The following is an 18519-nucleotide window of genomic DNA, read 5'->3' on the forward strand; positions in this document are numbered from 1 at the left end:
AGAGAGAGAGAGAGAGAGAGAGAGAGAGAGAGAGAGAGAGAGAGAGAGAGAGAGAGAGAGAGAGAGAGACCAGAGAGAGTGACCAGAAAGAGTCAATGTATATTTTATTAGCAGCCCTCAGTATTCAAATATAAACAAACAAATTAGGAAGAGGCTGAGTGTATGTATGTGTGTAAATAGAATGTAATAAAAATCAGACCCTGTAGGCTAATCATAATACGTTTTATTTATTTATTTTGTGTGCATACAGAAGTACACAAAAAAAAACACACATATACATATAGGTCATACTCTATACTCCATAGGACAATCTTAATACATTTTATTAGTATTTCTTTTCAGAAAAATACTTCAAAGGAAATGTTACTGTACTTAGTAATGTTCAAAAATCATGTGCAAAACAAGAAAGCCAGTATTTAGAAGGAAAGGGCAATACATTTAAATATTTGATATTATTTATATAATGAATGGTCTCTGGGGCCTGACTTTAGGTACACCCTGTTTATACTGTGGGGAGGGAGGGAGGGAGGAATATGAAGAGAAGGTTCACTTACTCCCTAACAGTACAGAATCCAAAATTCTGAATGCTTTGAAGACTAGTGAAATCTGTGTGACTTCAGTCCATGATGGAAATTTTATATTTGTGTGCAGAGCTTTTTTTCTAAAAAACAAAAAAAAGGTGCCGGAACTCACACATGTCATACAACCCGCCTTGCCTACCCTACAAGGTTCCATCCCAAAAAAGGTGCCGGAACTCCGTTCTGAGCGTTCTGTGAGGAAAAAAAAGCCCTGTGTGTGTGAACTGCACAAATTCAACCCTTGAATCAGTTGCATTTTTTTTTATTCTTAGCAGAAGGCTATAGGCCCCTAATTGTTGCATCATAGACAAAGTATGTATTTCCCTCTTTTCAGCCATTAATTCATATTCTAAAAAGTAGCTACAAAATAATTATAGAGGGAAAAGATTCCAGCCTATCTTTTGCTTTCTAATGGTTTCTGCCTTATTTGATTAGGTCATGATAAAGTACCCTTTAAACCGAGTACAGTACCTGATGATTTCATGGGCAACTCCCTGGTTGATGTTTTTTTCTTTTTTCTTGAGGACAACAGAAAAATGGTTTGTCACGATCAATTGATTGATCTACTATACAACTCCAAAATTCCCAAGTAGACCCTCACTATTAATCAAACCTGACCTTGTTTAAATCATTACAGGGGTCCCTCCCCACCACTCAAGGCCACGGTAGCGGCAATGGCTGCTTTGAATCCATAGCATGTTCATGGCAAAACAGAAGCAGAATTCAGGTATTTCACCTTCCATCCCTTGTGTCTGACGTGTGACAAGACAATTTTTTTTTAAGATAGCATCTCTGTCTTGGTACCCTGGACCTTCCCAGTCTGTGGCCTTTCTGGAAAGAAAGGAAAACCTAAAATGCATTAGCAAAGGATACAGTTTCTTGCAGAGATACTTTATCTCTAGAAACTAAACTGTGATTAATCCTTCCCCCCACCTCCCTCTTCCCTCATCCCCTTTGATAGCTGGGCACCAACAGCTGTCACCTGATAACAGCTTTCACTCACCACTCACATGGTTAGGAGCCCAAATGAGAATCTTAGAAGGAAAAAGATCCCTCTCTTGTTACCATAACTCAGAGCAGATTGTGAACGAATATGTCTACCTACCCTTCATCTCTGGAGTCATTGAGAGAGAAAGAGAGAGAGAGACATCTCTAGCAGGGATCCTTTACTCTGGCATGTCTGTTTTAAGCCTAGAAAGATGTTATAAGAATCTATATGCATTGGGGAGAAGCAAAGGGGTCTGCTTCTGTTTTGGTTTTTTGCAATCATGGTAGAGTTGAAGCCGCCTGCTGGGGGAGTAGGCACTGTTGTCCTGATGCAATCTCCACGAGCAGCTGCTCCCAATTTGGTGAAAAATGTAAAATTTATTTGCACATTGCTGAGTTTGTGATTGTTATCGGGGCTGCACAGTGCGAGATTACAGAGGTCAGCAAGTCTGAATGTATCACAAGCAATTAATTTATTTTGGCACAAAATATCTAGAGTTACAGCTGGCTGGGGTGGTGGTGGTAGAATGAGGGAGGACACACAAAACATATACAGTGGTCGTTGCCTTTAACTTTTTTTTTAACCTGCATATGATAAGGTATCACGCATTACATAAAAGGGGAAAAAAGGCTTTATGCTCACTCTGCAGCCTATGTCTGATTCACTCACCACCTTGTCTCCCAGGTTGTAAGATCTTGAATTTCTAGGGCTGAAGGCCATATTTTTAGAGTTTGTCAAGAATGTATTAAACAAAAAAGGTAAAGAGTGCTGCAAGTTTACCACCAAGACACAAAATTTATGAATAATTAAACTGCTGGACCACACCAATCTTCCAATCCACTGCTTCTGTTAAGCATAAGATGGAAAATGATACCTAGAAATAACATATGAGCAAGCCAACTGACTTGATATAAAGTATTTCAGGAAAGTGTGAACCAAAAAATGTACTCTTTGCTTAAAGTATGATCATGTATGTGGGATAACATGCTTATTATCAATCATTGACATGCATTGATTTCAAGGTTATAATTTTTTAAAAAAAATAATCCCAGTGGTAGCAGGCAAAAAGGATTATCATTCTTAACTCAAAATCTGTCATACCCTCAAAGTAATTGCCATTTGTACCAATCTACTATCAGCATTTTTAGGTAGGTCAGATTAGGAAACAGAATCATAAGAAATAGGAAAACTCCACTTTATTAATATAAACTATAATAAAAGAATTTTGTAAGCCTAAATTGTGTTTCCCCTTCCTTCCCTCTTATACCAAAGCAACTCAAGGCAGGCCAGTCTTGAGTTTCTTTCTCATGCATTCCTGTTTTCCCATGCTAAAGCTTGTGTTCTACCAATGGGCGCAGCTTATTTTCTCCAAGATCATCTTTGTATTTCTTCACACTGGAAAATATTTTGTTACTATGTTTCTTTTTTCTTCTCTTTGCCAAATGCATTTTCTAGAACTTTTGTTCCAAATTCCTGATCCTGAAAATCATTTTGAATTAGATTTTCTTCTCCAGATGTCTTGGACTACAGCAGTTGTTATTCCCAACCAATATAGTCTTTGGCCATCCGCTCGGAAAGCTGATTTTAAAAAATGGTGAAAGTGCTGACTTCATAAGCTAAAGTATTTGCCCTTTGAAAGTAAAAGATGAAACAAAGCTTAAAATTGCATCCAACTGGTAGATGATGCTATTTGTAGGCTGGCCACAGACCATGAGAAATAAGCAAAGCATTTAGCTATGCTTTTTCTATCTCATAGTTATTGGCTCAACAATAGCTACTAGAGGATTAGTATTTTAAGGAGAATCAAAGACATCTTAAATTAGTACCGGTACATCATTTTCGCTGAAAAAGGCTGATCAAAGCCAAAACCCCAACTATTTTGTAGAAGATATACCTGAATATGTAATTCAAATGTTTATATTATCTCTTTTACTTCTTGTGTCTACTCTAAAACAGTGTCAAGCATCCATGAATAATCCCTACTAAGATTTGAATCCAATTAAGAATGTTAATAGTATATACAGTTTAAAATCCATGTTTAGTTTCCATGTTTGTTTTCAGACAAAAGAGGGGTAATATTTTACTATGGCCTCTGCTTTTACAATTCTCTGAAACTTGCAAATACCTCATCTTCTAGCATTATCAGTCAACTTGCCCCTGGCATGATAACTTAAAAACAAATTTTAAAATGCTTTTGAAAATATAATCACATTGACTGCTCAAGAGTATTCATTCCAAATATTGATCCTAAAATATAAGAAGTGATGGATTGTCATGTTCGAATTCAAATTCCCAGAATTACACATGTGGTTGGTTTGCACAAGATCTGCAACAACAAGGGTCCTTGATTTATCTTATGCTACCATTAATAGGGATGTTTCCAGATTTTTAAGAATGAGGATTATTGTTTGGAGCCATTGCTTTGTTGTGTACTGGGTCCCCTTCTTTGGTATCTAGTGGGACAAATTCCTTATCCCGTCTCTAAATATCTCCAGAATGAAAATGTCAGACATCCCTCTCTGTCATGTTCTTACAGTAGGGGTAGGAGGAGGACACTTAAAACTTTTAGCTGCATTAATGTGTGTTTGGCTTGGGTACAGAATTCTAATTGTATCAATAGCAATAGCACTTAGACTTATATACCACTTCATAGTGCTTTACAACCCTCTCTAAGCGGTTTACAAAGTCAGTATATTGCTCCCAACAATCTGGGTCCTCATTTTTACCAACCTCAGAAGGATGGAAAGCTGAGTCAATCTTGAGCCACTCGGGATCGAACTCCTGGCAGTGAGCAGTGAGTTAACCTATAGTGCTGCATTCTAACCACTGCACCACCACAGCTCTAAGTAAGCCTAGTCCAGAGGTAGGCAACCTTGGCTCTTTTATGACTCGTGGACTTCAACTCCCAGAATTCCTGAGTCAGCATAAAAGAGCCAAGGTTGCCTACCCCTGGCCTAGTCCCAGTGCAAAGTTCAACTCTCCTTAAATATCAAGAATAAGATCTGGCATGCAAAACTCCAGAAAGCCATCAGGGGGCAGCAAAGACATACAGAAAATTCTCACTGCAATTTTTACAGCCCAGCTACAATGGCAGGTAATGATACAAGGTAGAATCGGTAATACCTCCATTTGTTTTTAGCCAATGAAGCCTGTTCCTCTTCGTTCTAGTCAGAGGACACATAATCTTTGGACGAACCCAAGTTTCTGGGTAGGGGGAGGAGAGCAGGAGAGACCCCTGCCCTTCAGAATTCCAACTAACATTCCACCCTGTCAGTTCCAGGCACCCTTAACGCCTGGGAGCTTTTCAGCCCCTTCCTCTCGTTCTCACTGGAACAGGCAGAAAGGAATTCTAAAGTTGAGGAGACCACCAAGCATTGCTCTCTGGCTACAGTTCAACCAGTCTAACCAGTTTGCTGCTTAAGGCTGCCACCTGGCCAGATTTTTGTTTGTTTGTTTTGCTTTAAAACCAAAGCTTGACTAGAGTTTTTTCAGAGAGATCTGCCCAAAATATAGCCTCTTTGAGTGATTGTCTCTCTGGGTCTCCCTCTCGCATCCCCTGACAAGTTGTCAAAGAAAGATCAGACTTGAAATTTGATTTTGGGATTACTAACACACAAGGCATGGATACGCACCTGCCCAGCAACAAAACTAATAACCTAGATGACTTCCAATCTAATGTTGCAGGGTAAGATCCTGGCTACCCTATGTTTGCAATGATTTCAGAATCTGTAAAACACAAAACACTTTATTTGACAGAGATTTCTTCCATCCTCTCTCTCCCCACTTCCAAATGGAAACTTAACCCCTGCTTTAATAAAGTAAGTGAACTAGACAGTTACTTGATGCCACAATATGGTTTGTTTGTTTGGGCACTGGATATTAAGTGAACAAAGCATTGGTGTATTGCTAACCCAGATTTAGCATATCGCGTGACCCTCACCTAAGTATCCCTCTAGCTTCCTCTTCATAATATTATGCTAGGTCTTTTCCTTATACCATTTCTTCCCAATTTTTGTCACTGGCCTGCCCTTCTGATCTGTCACATGTAATTAAACCCACTCAATTATATCTTTATGTGTGATTATTATATAATGAGAGCTAGTTTGGTGTAGTTGTTAAGGTACCAGGATACCGTGAACTCTAGTCATGTCTTAGACACAAGGCCAACTGGGTGATCTTCAGCCAGTCACTTTCTCTCAGCCCTAGGAAGCAGACAATGGCAAAACACTTTCAAAATCTTGCCAAAGAAAACTGCAGGGACTTGTCCAAGAGTCAGAGACTGACTTGAAAGTAGCAAAAAAAAAAACTCCACCCTATATACAGTACTACCACTGAGTTAATCAATAGCATATTACTGAATATTATCACTGGAAACAAAGATGGCCACTCAGTGGTGGGATTCAGCCAGTTCTCACCAGTTCAGCAGAACTGGTACCTAATTTTTTGTTGCCCAGGCCCAGAACGGACTTCCAGAAGTGGCATCCACACAGAGAACCGGTGGTTCACATATTTGAATCCCACCACTGTGGTCTCTGCCCTTACAGCCTGTTTTTTTTTTTAAATTATCCATTAATGTCTTCTTAGTAAGTATTCATGTCCATTAAGATAGTATGCTGTTTGAAGGGGACTTGTATGCTCATAAGACCTATCCTGTCTCTCTGGTATAAAAATGAAGCTTGGGAGTTTTTCAGTAGCCTACTGTATTAGCAGTTAGCAATTGGCCAATGGGCTAAGCGAGCAAACAAATCACTAGGTTATTTTTCTCCCTATGCTTTCATTTGTTGGTATAAATCAGCATAGACCAATGTTATGCAAATTAGTTTTGTGTGTTTCTGTTGTGGGGTTATGATTAAATTGATCCTTTCCCTCATCCCCAAAATACCCCTTTGGACTAAAATGTTAAAGTTTAGGTTTGATCCACCGAGGCTTAGACATTCTTGTAATTACACCTCAACTTAATAAGGGGTTCCAATCTCCAGTCTTCTCCAAAGCCTATTTTCTTTATAGCAAAAATGCTGGAATTCCTGTTAAATGATGCTATTTTGCCCAGGAAAAAAAAATGGAACTCCCACTAATCATCTTCTGGACTAATTCTATGTCACTGTTTCTCAACCTTGACAATTTTAAGGCATGTGGACTTCAACTCCCAGAATTCCACAGCCAGCAATGCTGGCTGTGGAATTCTGGGAGTTGAAGTCCACATGCCTTAAAATTGTCAAGGTTGAGAAACACTGTTCTATGTCCATCTCAGCAAAATAAATACTGTAGCCATGTGATATCTTAAACCAGTGGTTCTCAAACTGTGGGTCGGGACCCCATTTGGGGTCGATCGACCATTTCATGGGGGTCGCCAAGCAAGGCTGTCTGCCATTTTTTTTGTCCGCCATTTTTTCCCCTTTTCCAGCGGGTGCCTTACTTCCCTTGGGCTGGGCCAGCTGGTGGTCGGCCTGCTCCGTCTCTGCTGCTTGCCAGCTACGCCTCAGCCGGCGCGGGGGCGGAACCACGCATGCGCGGCACTCCCGGGCAGGGAAAGTCCTCGACTTACGACCGGTTGGGTAGTCCTCGACTTACGACCGGTTTAGTCCTCGACTTACGACCGGTTTAGTCCTCGACTTACGACCGGTTTAGTCCTTGACTTACGACCGGTTGGGGGTCACGGCATTAAAAAGGTTGAGAACCACTGTCTTAAACCAACTGGTTTACTTCACATTCATCTTGGCTGCGATGAATCTATGCAGTGTTTAAGTTGGTATAAAACTCATTAGAACTTCCAGAGTTTCTTGGGTAGGCCACCAGTCTGCTTCTTTCTTCAAACCATTTGCAGTGGTGGAGAGTAAGCAAAGGTGGTTGGAAAGAGTTTAACCTTGTCCTCCTTTCCAGTCTGTTTACAGGGATTCATCTTTTTACTCATCCTAAGCAAACCTCCTTACTACAGTTTTTTTTTTTAAACTTAAACAATTAGCTTGTATGGAGAAGACACTATTGTATGGAGAAGTTTTTAAATAACTAATCTGGACACCGTGCAAATTATACTTGTGCATATCCAGCCTGCTCCCTAAGTAGTTTAAAGATAGGAAAGAGGGAAAGTGGGTGCTTTATTTTACCTCTCAAAACAAGAATTTTGAACCAGTTGGGAGAGGGACCTGGCCAGGTCTACCTATACTGCTGAATAAGGTAGAATAAGGCCGAGAGAGTACAGATATACAGAAACTAGCACAACTCAAACCACCATTACTCCTCAAACTGCTTTCACGGAAGATGTGGCTGGGGTATCCTGAATGACTTTCCCTGATGGCCACATCTGTCAGTGATCAAACCATACTGGCTAAATGGAACTTCCATGTGCAGAGGCAGGGTATCTTTTTATAAGCAGAGGCTGAGGTCTAACTGAAGTAAAAGCAATTTACTTTCATCGACTGCTATTCAGCTTTCAAAAAAGCATTTAGATATTTATGCAAAAGGCATGCTCAGGAAGACTTTCCTTGTTTCCAACATGCTGGAGCACACATTCTCTCCCCACACACGCCCCTTCCTTTTTGTGGCTTCTGAAATCTTCCAGGTTTTAAAGCCAGGGTCTCTGCCAAGGATCTTATGAACTAGTCTTAAAGAAGTAAAACTAAAACCCACCCAACGAATTAGAGACCATTCAGAGCATTATCACTCCTCTATCATGCCTCCCAAAGTAGATCTTGTTTTTTTCCCCCTTCCCGGAGACTGCTGGTATCACCATGCCAGGGCCCCAAAGGAATTAGTAGTTGGCCAGTGCTTCCCCGCTGTGACTTGCAGACAGATTCCAGGGTTAAACTGTTTATATTTTCAGTAATTTATAACCTAGTTTATTTTCCAGTAATTTATAACCTAGTTTATTTATAACCAGATTATATTTCTCAAGTTGTTATGCATGCCTGTGGTGCCCTCTTCAGGATGCAGGATAAGGAACTATCGTGGGAAAGAAATTTTGCACAAAATCTACTGCTTCTCTCTTTCTCACTGTACTCTCATGCAAGAGAGAGAGAGAGAGAGAGAGAGAGAGAGAGAGAGAGAGAGAGAGAGAGAGAGAGAGAGAGAGAGATTCCATTAAGCGTTTGATTTATCTCAGAAAATGGTGGCTGAGCCTAAAAAGAAACACTCATTTTAAGCCAGCAAAGAAACTGTCAATGCATGCTCAGAGTTGATTAAATTTGAATTGGGTTCAGTTCTGTCTCTAAAATAAAATCTGGACAGCTGCAGGTATATTTGGAGCATGAAGCTGTGGTGGCGCTTAAGGAACCAAATTAATTTTAGGTGGTTAAGGCACCAGACTAAAAACCAGGAGACGGTGAGTTCTAGTCTCAATTTAGGCATGAAGCCAGCTGGATGGCCTTGAGCCAGTCACTCTCTCTCTCTCTCAGCCCTAGAAAGCAGGCACTTATGAAAACTTGCCAAGAAAACTGCAGGGACTAGGAGGCAATATTGACATTGGAAGCAGCAACAACAAAAACGAGTTGCACCCATATGTACTGCACTTTAGTGGCATAGCTGTCAAAGCATAAGCCTTTGATCAAGGATGTGCTCTCCATCATGGAATTTTAGAGGTGATTTTGGGTTACTTCCCACTTCTACCTCACAGGGTTGTAGTGAAGATAAAATGAAGGGAGATCTGCAGTCAGGATTCCTTGAGTTCCTGGAGAAGAGGTGGGATATAATCTTAAAAACTCAGACAAAAACTGCACGTTATCCTTGATGGCTATAATCAAATTTGTTTTTTTTAAATTAGGTGAGGTTAGGAAGCATTGTTGCTATTTTTGCTCCTTTTGTGCCTTTACCAACAACCTAGTCCTATTGTGTAGGAAGAGCAGGCAATGTATTCTTTCGCCACTTTATCTCCGTGCCTATAAAGGTGCCTACTAAATTTCCATATAAAGCTCCTTCTGATAAAAGCGCAGCGTTAGACAAGAAGGGAAAAATGACACAAATGCCAGACTGCAATAACAACAATTATGATCAAGGAACATTTTTTTGTGATTAGTAGTCAATGAAGTGTCTTCTGTACTAGTAAAATATTTTCCTGGCCTCTAGCCCATCAATATACAGTATTTTGAATTAAGCGATGTCTCTAAAGGCTATTTAGTGGACAATGTGTTATAATGCTAGCTGTTACCAGAAGATAATAAGATTGCTGGACAACTTACCTTTCTTCAAGGCAGGCCATAGCTAAGCCTGGACTGCTGAAAACTGGCTTGTTCCCTGTTAGGATTTTCCCTAGCAGTATCGTAGAACTAAACAGTAGATTCTCAAGAGTACAGTAAGAAATGTGTAACTGATTCAGACCACCCTACAGCTACTTAGATAATCTCGTTGAAACCAAGAGCATAAAGATTTTCAGGTTCCACATCTTGGATACCTTAGCAAGCTTCCCAGGTCGCACTTTTGAAATAAACTGGGATTGCAAATCCCAGTATTCTCATCCTGAAGGGAAATTCAGATGAGCCAATCATCTCAGAATTAAGGAGGTTGCATCCTCACATATCTGGAAGGCACCAGCCTGAGAAAGGCTGATCCAAAAATCAAATGCCCATTGGTCATGTGGGCATGGAAGGAAAGCTCTTTTGGAAATGAGCAACAAGCTTAGCGCAAAGTGGAGAGTAGAGAGTGCTCAGGAAACTCTTGTCTCTTTAGATGTACAGATACAGAAAGCCACGTTTCTACTCTTCTTCCCTGTTACCAGCTTGTGCTCCCCTTGCCCCTCTCCCCTGCTCTAATAGTAGAATTGGTCAGTACAGGATTCCCTAGACTCTGGGAGTTAAGATTAATTTAAATTGGGAACCAAAAATAACCCTCTTTTGTTTTAAGGGCCGTATTAAAGGTCATAAGTTAGCTAAGTATAGCTGTCACCAAGTTGCTCCTATATATAAACCACTCTGGAGCTCTGAAAATGACTATCTATTAAAGAGATCATATTGGCAGGGATCAGGTACAAAATGTAAGAGGTAGGATGTATTTTTCCTCTGGAATTCACTGCCACAAAAGCAAGGTGGAAAACCACTAACAGGAATTGCTTTCCAGGAAAAAAATATATAGAACAAATACCTGGACAAGAAACAACTGCCAGCTAGACTATGAAACTCAGGAAAATTCCTTTTAAGAGGCAATGTATTTTTAGTGATCAAATACTAAGGATTAGCAAGAGGCAGATATCAGCAATTTGTCTGCTTGGAAACTTCTTGGACCAGCCAGTAAGCCAAAGTCAGAACAGGGGCAGGTGATTCTGTCAAGTTAATTTGTCACAGATTTATTATATAACTTTCCCTCCCTTTCTCCCTCCTTCTTCCCTCCCTTTCTCTTTCTCTCTTTTTCTTTCTTTCTTTCTCTCTCTCTCTCTCTCTCTCTCTCTCTCACACACACACACAAACAAACAAATGTAAATTAATACTGTTTTCCATAGACTTTTCCTAATATATGAATTTCTGCACACACATTTGTTTTTAAATGCAAATGTTTTTCCAGTAGTAAAATGTTTCTCTCTCTCTCTCTCTCTCTCTCTCTCTCTCTCTCTCTCTCTCTCTCTCTCTCTCTCTCTCTCTCTCCCTCTCCCTCTCCCTCTCCCTCTCCCTCTCTCCCTCTCTCTTTTGAATATTTTTATCTAATACACACTTGAGAGGATATCTTTTTTCAGATGTGATCCATGTTAAAAGTTTGCTATTCGCCTGCATTTCAGGCTTGTCTTGAGACATCTAAAAAATAAGTATTGACCAAAAAATATCTGATGATCCAATTTTTTTAATCCCTTTGTCAGAATATAACTTCCAGACAATGTTGATAAAAATGACCATTGCTCTTGCTAATAGTAAATTCAGCTGGGGAATGTCCATTGAAGCCAAAATATGATGGGCACTCCAGGGCTGATCTCTTGATGGGGTGGCACAATCCTGGGGTGTCTTCCAAGGTTACAGCTACTGATAGATTGGGCAGAATAGTCTTTGCCCAGCTTCAATTAGTTCACCAGCTACATTATGGAAATGAATGAATTTCAGTAGCTCACAATGCATGGGTAGGAGGAAAAGAATCTCCCCAAAAACATATGTTATCAAAGCTGCGATGGGTGCATAAATCTCTGTCTGTGAGGCTTCATCTATGGATTTAAATGAGGTCCAGTTCATTCATTCAGGCCACTGTTTGAAGTTACAGCAGTTCTGAAAAAAATGATTTATGACCAATCCTTGCACTTATAATTGTTACAGCATCACCACAGTCAACGAGATCAAAATTAGGGCCCTTGGCAGCTGGCATATTTATGACAGCTGCAGTATTCCAAAATCATGTGATCACCATTTGGGACCCAATACATTGATGAACATGGTGACAAGTCTAAACACAGATTTAATATGTTCCTTCTTTCTTTTTCCCATCTAGAAAGGGAATCCCGGGAGCACGAAGAACCAACCACTTCTGAGATGGCTGAGGAGACCTATTCATCCAAAATGTACAGAAATAAGGGGCTTGGGCGCTTCTCCGAGCTAAAGGTAGAGGCATTGAAGAAAGACCGCAAGAAGAAGTTGACCTTATCGAAGATTGTGGGTGGGGCAGAAAACACTGCACACCCTCGAGTTGCTGCTCCAGAGCTAAGACCAGAATTCGAATTGGTAAGAGCAGCCTTCCTAGACCTCTAAGACAGATACCTTCCTTTCTCTATATCTTTCAGTCTTGCTTTTCTCCCTCTCGTGTTCCTGCTCCCTTTACTTTGAGTGGAGGCCATTACCCAGAAGAGCTTGGAATGGTATGAGGCAGACATTAGAGCTGGTGGACATCCAGCGAGACAGCCTTAAAGGCTCAACATGGAGTGGGAAAACTGTAACCAGAACTGTTTTGAGGGCAGTATTGTTCAAAATTTTTATTAATTACCTGGATAAGTGTCAGTTTGGTCTAAGAGTTAAGACTCCAGGCTAGAAACCAGGAGACTGTGAATTCTTGTCCGGCCTTAGATATAAAAGGCAACTGGGTGACTTTGGGACAGTCATTCTCTCCTAGCCTAACCCACCTCACAGGGTGGTTATTGTGAGGAAAATAGGAGGAGGAAGGAGTATTGTGTGTTTGATACCTTGAGTTATTTATAAAAATAATACAGGCTGGATAAAATAAATAAGTAATAGGATTGGTGAGCTGCTTATCAACTTTCTGGATGACAACATTAGGAGGCCTGACTAATATATCAGAGGCAATATTTTGGCCAATGCCAGAATGTCAGAACAAGATTTCAGTCTAATTTGGTCAGATAGGAAGACTGGGCTGAGAAGAGCGTGTTGTCTGTTAACAAGGACAAATGTAAGTTATTATATTTAGAGAGAAAAAGTACAGGATGCATATACAAGATAGGAAACTCATGGCTTGGAACTATTACATCTGAGAAGCACATGGGTGTGGTCCTTGTCAACAAGCTGCACGTGAATCAGCCATGATTCCATTTTCTCCTGGTGTTTTTACCAAAAAGACAAGGGTGTTTTGTTTTGTTTTTTCATTTTTGTCAATTTGCTTGCATTGTTTCAGTTGGCTTAAGCTGAGAAACCAACCAGGGTTCTAAATGGCACTACACATGTTTTCCAAACCAACAATCCAATTTCAAATTTCTATGAGGTTATCAGACCTGCCAAATTTCAGATCAAAAAATTTCTGTTTTACAGACCCAAATCGATCGAAGAGCTTGCTTTCTCTCTTGATTTCTCCAGTAACCTTTCTATGATCTGGACAGGCACCATCAGAAAGTTTCTGTAATTTTGTTCCTGCTAAAAATGCTTAAATGTGAACTCAATTTGGACTTTCATTCAGAGAAATTTGTTTGGCTCCTCAGCTTTTCATAACTTAAACCAGGGAGGCTTATTGATTATGTTTGCAATAGTCAACATAAGAGGGAGTCTCTCACTGCTTTTATATGCCAAAGGAACAATCTTCATCTTTCAAGGAATTTGGAGAAGGCAAAAGAGCAGGTGGGCTGTTGTGGTCAGGAGGGCCTTTGCACAGTTCATCTTGTGCACCAGTTGTGCTCTTTATTTGATCAGGAGGCCCTTCAGACAGTTACCTATATCTTGGTCACCTCTCATTGGATTAGTGCAATGTGCTTAAAATGGGGCTCCCTTTGAAAATCACTGGGAAGTTACAGCTGGTTCAAAATGCAGTGGCACTTTAAGCATTAACAGGCAGTACTGAATATGTCCCTGTGTCACTACTGCTCTGCCAGCTACACCAGCTGCCAATTAGTTTCCAAGTGTAATTCAGGGTGCTGGTTATTACTTATAAAACCTTTATGGCATAAAGCTTGGATACCCAAGAGACCACTTATTCAAATCATCAGTGTGTTCCAGCACAATGAGTGCACTCCAAGTCACCTCCACTAATTATTGCCATGTTATGGGACTTAGGAAGCCTGTCCTGTCTGTTGTAGCCCCCAAACAGAATTCCCCTGGTCTAGCCTCCCAGATAAAGATGGCATCCTCTTTCTTGGGGTTCTGGAAAGCTTTAAAAAATCTGACTTTGTCCCAAGCCTGAGATTTATTATTTCTTCAATGCCCTCTGTTTTGTTTTATCCATTTTGTTGTTTATTGGGTTGTTTTAGTCTAGGTTGTCTGTCTGATTTTATGTTTTTAGCTGATCTGTTTGTTAGTTAGCTTTGTAAAAAGTGGCCCAGAGTCCACTGACATTGGGTGGCCAATATATTTAAATAAATAACAATATTAGCCCTCACACTCAGATAAATTAAGCCATTGTCAAAATTGGTGTCCCTAGGAGTATACTATAGTTCAGGGGTCTTCAAACTTGGCCCTTTTATGACTTGTGGATTTCAACTCCCAGAATTCCTCAGCCAGGCACGCTGGCTGAGGAATTCTGGGAATTGAAGTCCAGAAGTCATAAAAAGACCAAGTTTGAAGACCCCTGCTCTCGTTATAATCTGACCCCAAGTCAGAAGCTCTGCGTTCATCCACTTTACCATTGATTGTCTTAGTATTCCTTAACCAACCTTTCTCTGGTTGCTTCTCTTTCTTCAGGGCCCTTGCCGTCGGCAAATGGAAGCCTCGTTACAGGAGCTCAAATCTAGTCAGCGAATGATCCCTCGAGCTGTTCATCTGCCCAACTGTGACAGGAAAGGTTTCTATAAAAGGAAACAGGTATTATTTCCTGCTGGATTCAAAATAAAAAAAATGTATGCTTTGCAGATAAGGAGCAGGGATAAATTTGCACCATTTTTTCATTGTCAGTCCAGACATCAGAACTGGGTTTCTGGCAATGGGAAACCTCTTGTCCTACCACTATTTTGGAGTTTTGAATCCCAGGCCATAGCTGAGACAGAAATTAAATTTGTTCAGTTGTGGGAAGGCTATAGAAGCCCCAAAAAACTAGGGGGGAGGAAGGCTACAGTTTAGATCCAGAATCACTGCAAATGTCGTATATGACATAATTCCAGATAGGATATTTTTTTCCCCCTGTGTTAGAGGGTAGGCCAGTCACCACCTCAGGAGTGCACTGTGTAGCCTTCCCCTGCACCCCAAATAATTAAATTTCTGACAGTGAGGGAATATTCTGTAAGATCAGTCCTACTGAGCTAAGTATCCAGTTGGATTTATATTTCTGTCCTCCTCTCCTGACAGCTTGATGATGTTAAAAGTTCAGATTAATTCCACGCAAGATGAATCAGGTGTTAGAAATGGCAGCCCAGCTACCCTCCTTCTCACTGTTGATCCTTTCCCTTCCCCTCTCTAGTGCAAACCATCTCGGGGCCGAAAACGTGGGCTGTGCTGGTGTGTGGACAAGTATGGATTGAAGCTGCCAGGAACTGATTATGTAGCTGGAGACCTGCAGTGTCACAACTTTGACAGCGGAAACACAGAATGAAGATCCCGGCTGCCTCTCTCTGCCAGAGCCCTTCCCCACCCATCACCCACCCACACCTCACGATGCCCCAAGAAACTGATTCCTTTCATCTCATTTAAGAAACTGTGGACCTCGGAATCTACAGAATGTCATCGGCTTCTCGGAGTGGCAATGACAAGAGACTGAAGGAGAAAAGGCAACCCATTAAAGGCGGAAGGAAGGAAGGGAGGAAGGAAGGAAGGAAGGAAGGAAGGAAGGAAGGAAGGAAGGAAGGAAGGAAGGAAGGAAGGAAGGAAGGAAGGAAGGAAGGAAGGAAGGAAGACCATGATGACCACCTCCATGGGACAGGGCCATCAAGAAGCTCATATGCCACCATGCTTGCCCTTGACTCTAGCCTGCCACCCAGAGAAGCACTGACCTAGGAAGCTCTCAGAGGCACTTGAATACTATTTCCTTTTCTCCCTTCTTTGATATTGCAGTTTTAAAGTCTTTCCAGTTTAAAAAGTACTTAGTTTAACCAAACAACTCTTAGGACAAGCAGGCCTCTCATTATCTATTATCTACTTGGGCATGTTTTTCTTTCTTTCTTTCTTCCTTTTTTTTTTTTTTTAAAAAAATGTTCATTTCTGGAACCTCTCTCTCTCTTTTCCCTAACAAGGACTAAAGCTTGTTGGTGCCCTTGCCCTCTATGACTTCCCTTTTATTAAAAAGCAAAAGGTCAGATGACAACAGGATCCTATAGTGGGATGAAGCAAAATTAAGAATTAAAAACTTATTGTTCCCGGTGGGTTTCTTTCCCAGGACAGCAAAAGGGTTCAACCTGATTATTTAAAGTGTCTTGTACAGCCCTTTCCTATGTAAATACAGATGTGTGCGCAGATGTTTACTCTTTGTTCTCGATTGAACAATCCCAGTTCCTTACATGCAAAGCCCTTTGATTTTCATTGTGCATGAAGGCCCAGCAACTTGTTCAGGGCTACTTGCATAAGTCAAAGGTGTTCAGAGTTGTATATTTGCAGGAAAAGTGCCCAAGTTGAAACATGGTTTGCCAGACATCTTGCAGGCACTTAAAGCCTGAAATGTTTGTTGCTTCTATAAACACACCTGTGGATTTCCACCTTCTGACAGGCTAAAACAGTAAGATCCCTTTGCCTTTTTTGTGTTTTTTTTATAACTCTGGAAGGACACCTGATTCTTCACTATGATATCCCAAATGTCCTTTACAATGAAAATTCCAAGAAGCTGGTTGACGATTTATAAAATTACACGTACTAGAAATGTAAACATGATCTGTAATAAGGGAAATGTTTTACCATTTCCCCATATCTACAACATTTAGAGAAGTCTCTGTAGGCAGAGGCCTCTACTATTTCAAAGCATACTTGAGTGACTGGCTGCCCCTCTCCCCTGACAGAGCTTTGGCATCTCTAACAGCTGCTTAGTAAGCAGAAATTCAACAGTGAAGATTTGATCTACACTAATGCATTATTTGTCCTGGGGAGAAGCTGTATCTATTTAATTTTTGACACTGCCCCACTGTTAAAGACCTAGGGACCCTGTCAGGAAAGGAAGAGAAACCAAACCCATACAACCACTTGCAGAGACCATTGATTCAACAGCTTTTGCATGCAGGCTTGGGCAGACCACTAAAGCTGTTTAATTTCTTTGTAATGATAATTGTTGCTTTAATTCTTTGTTACGTCTCCACGGACGCTGCCATAACAAGGTGGTGGTGGTGGTTGTTGTTGTTTTCCAATGCCCATAACAATGGATGAAAGGCAAGGCAACTACAAGAAGGAACAGCTCCCATTCTGACTGGGGGAATGAATCCTTGACTCAGCAGCCAGCAAGAAATATTGGGCCACCATGATCTAGCCCAATATAAGACAGTCCTTAATATGTTTCCCTTCTGAGAGAGAACTCCAAAGGACTTGAGGACTTTGCTGGGACTGGCTGCAAGCACTTCCAAGCCAAGTACTGATCAGAAACCTGGAGAAAGGAGCTGGCTTCCTGAGAGCAGGCACAGCAAGCCCACGACTGTCCAGCATCTGGAAAGGACAGTCTGATAGGATCAGAAGGACACCCATGATGCACAATACTCACAACTAACACAGATGAAAGGAAATAAGAAATCTTCCTGACAGGATTGGCTATTGCATCCAAATGACTATGGTGGGTTTTGCTCCTCGGCTCCCCTCCCTTCACCACTAATATTCAACTAGGTTCCAAAACTATGTTGGAAAGCTAATGAATATCTTGCATTAGCATGGATATGGGAATTGGTAAGCAAATTGGGATATTTGGCCTCACTATGAAAGCAGAAGGTAGATGAGTAAAATCCTCTCCTTATAAGGATGGATACAACATTGATTTCTTCAGTGGGTATACATGTTTGAAGTCTGATTAGTTGTTGGCTACTATCAACCATGAAAGAAAAATTCAGCTCTATCCATTTGCCCCACGTCTTGATATCTGATCCAATTATTTGTTATTATTCAGATTTCCAGAAATTGTCACCTCTAAGTGCTCCATCTGTCGCCTTCCCTGGGCTTTGGCAGCAGTGATTTCATAGTTATTCTTCTAAGAGTTGAGTATCAGACTACCATGAGTTTTCATACAAACAAATGGTTGAACTGTACTTTTGGCTGAAATATTTGCTACTGTGACAGCTGAATCCAAGTACTTTCCCCCTTCCCATCCTGCTTTTGGAAGAGGACAATATGCCTAAGTTTACTATCTCCACTGGGCTAGTAACTGGTTGAACTGTTTATGTCCTCTTCCCTTTTAAGAAAGCCCTGGAATATTCTGCTGGCTCTATAATTAGTCAAAAGCCTAAACCTTCCTTTCAAATTCTATGATAGATAAGATGCTAGAGACCGCTAATGCTAATTAATGACAGTGTGGGTCTCCAACTCTAAAAGTGTTGGGACAGTGATACTCAAAATCCCCAGGGAAAAAGCTCTACTGTTAGGATGGCATCAATGGCATCAAGCAGAAGAAGGTTGATCTACATAATAAATCCAGAAATTGTATGAATGGACTTCTCTGTCCCAAGTACATGATGCATGAAAAGAGTGCATATCAATGTGATGGTGAAAGGAGGAAGCGATTCGG

At 40.8% G+C, this 18519-nt stretch overlaps 1 protein-coding gene across 1 annotated transcript in view; it reads left to right on the forward strand.

The window, feature by feature from the left end:
- Positions 1-15611, forward strand: part of IGFBP5 (insulin like growth factor binding protein 5) — a 34134-nt gene extending 18523 nt beyond the window's left edge. Inside the window, exons 2-4 of the mRNA XM_015813070.1 lie at positions 11959-12188; positions 14583-14702; positions 15295-15611. Of these exons, the coding sequence (XP_015668556.1) occupies positions 11959-12188; positions 14583-14702; positions 15295-15426 (482 nt within the window). The 3' untranslated portion in view covers positions 15427-15611. The remainder of the gene's footprint in view (positions 1-11958; positions 12189-14582; positions 14703-15294) is intronic.
- Positions 15612-18519: the final 2908 nt, after the last annotated feature.

The sequence above is a fragment of the Protobothrops mucrosquamatus genome, unplaced genomic scaffold (genome assembly GCF_001527695.2).
Source record: "Protobothrops mucrosquamatus isolate PMUCROS unplaced genomic scaffold, P.Mucros_1.0 scaffold132, whole genome shotgun sequence".
NCBI lineage: Eukaryota > Metazoa > Chordata > Lepidosauria > Squamata > Viperidae > Protobothrops > Protobothrops mucrosquamatus.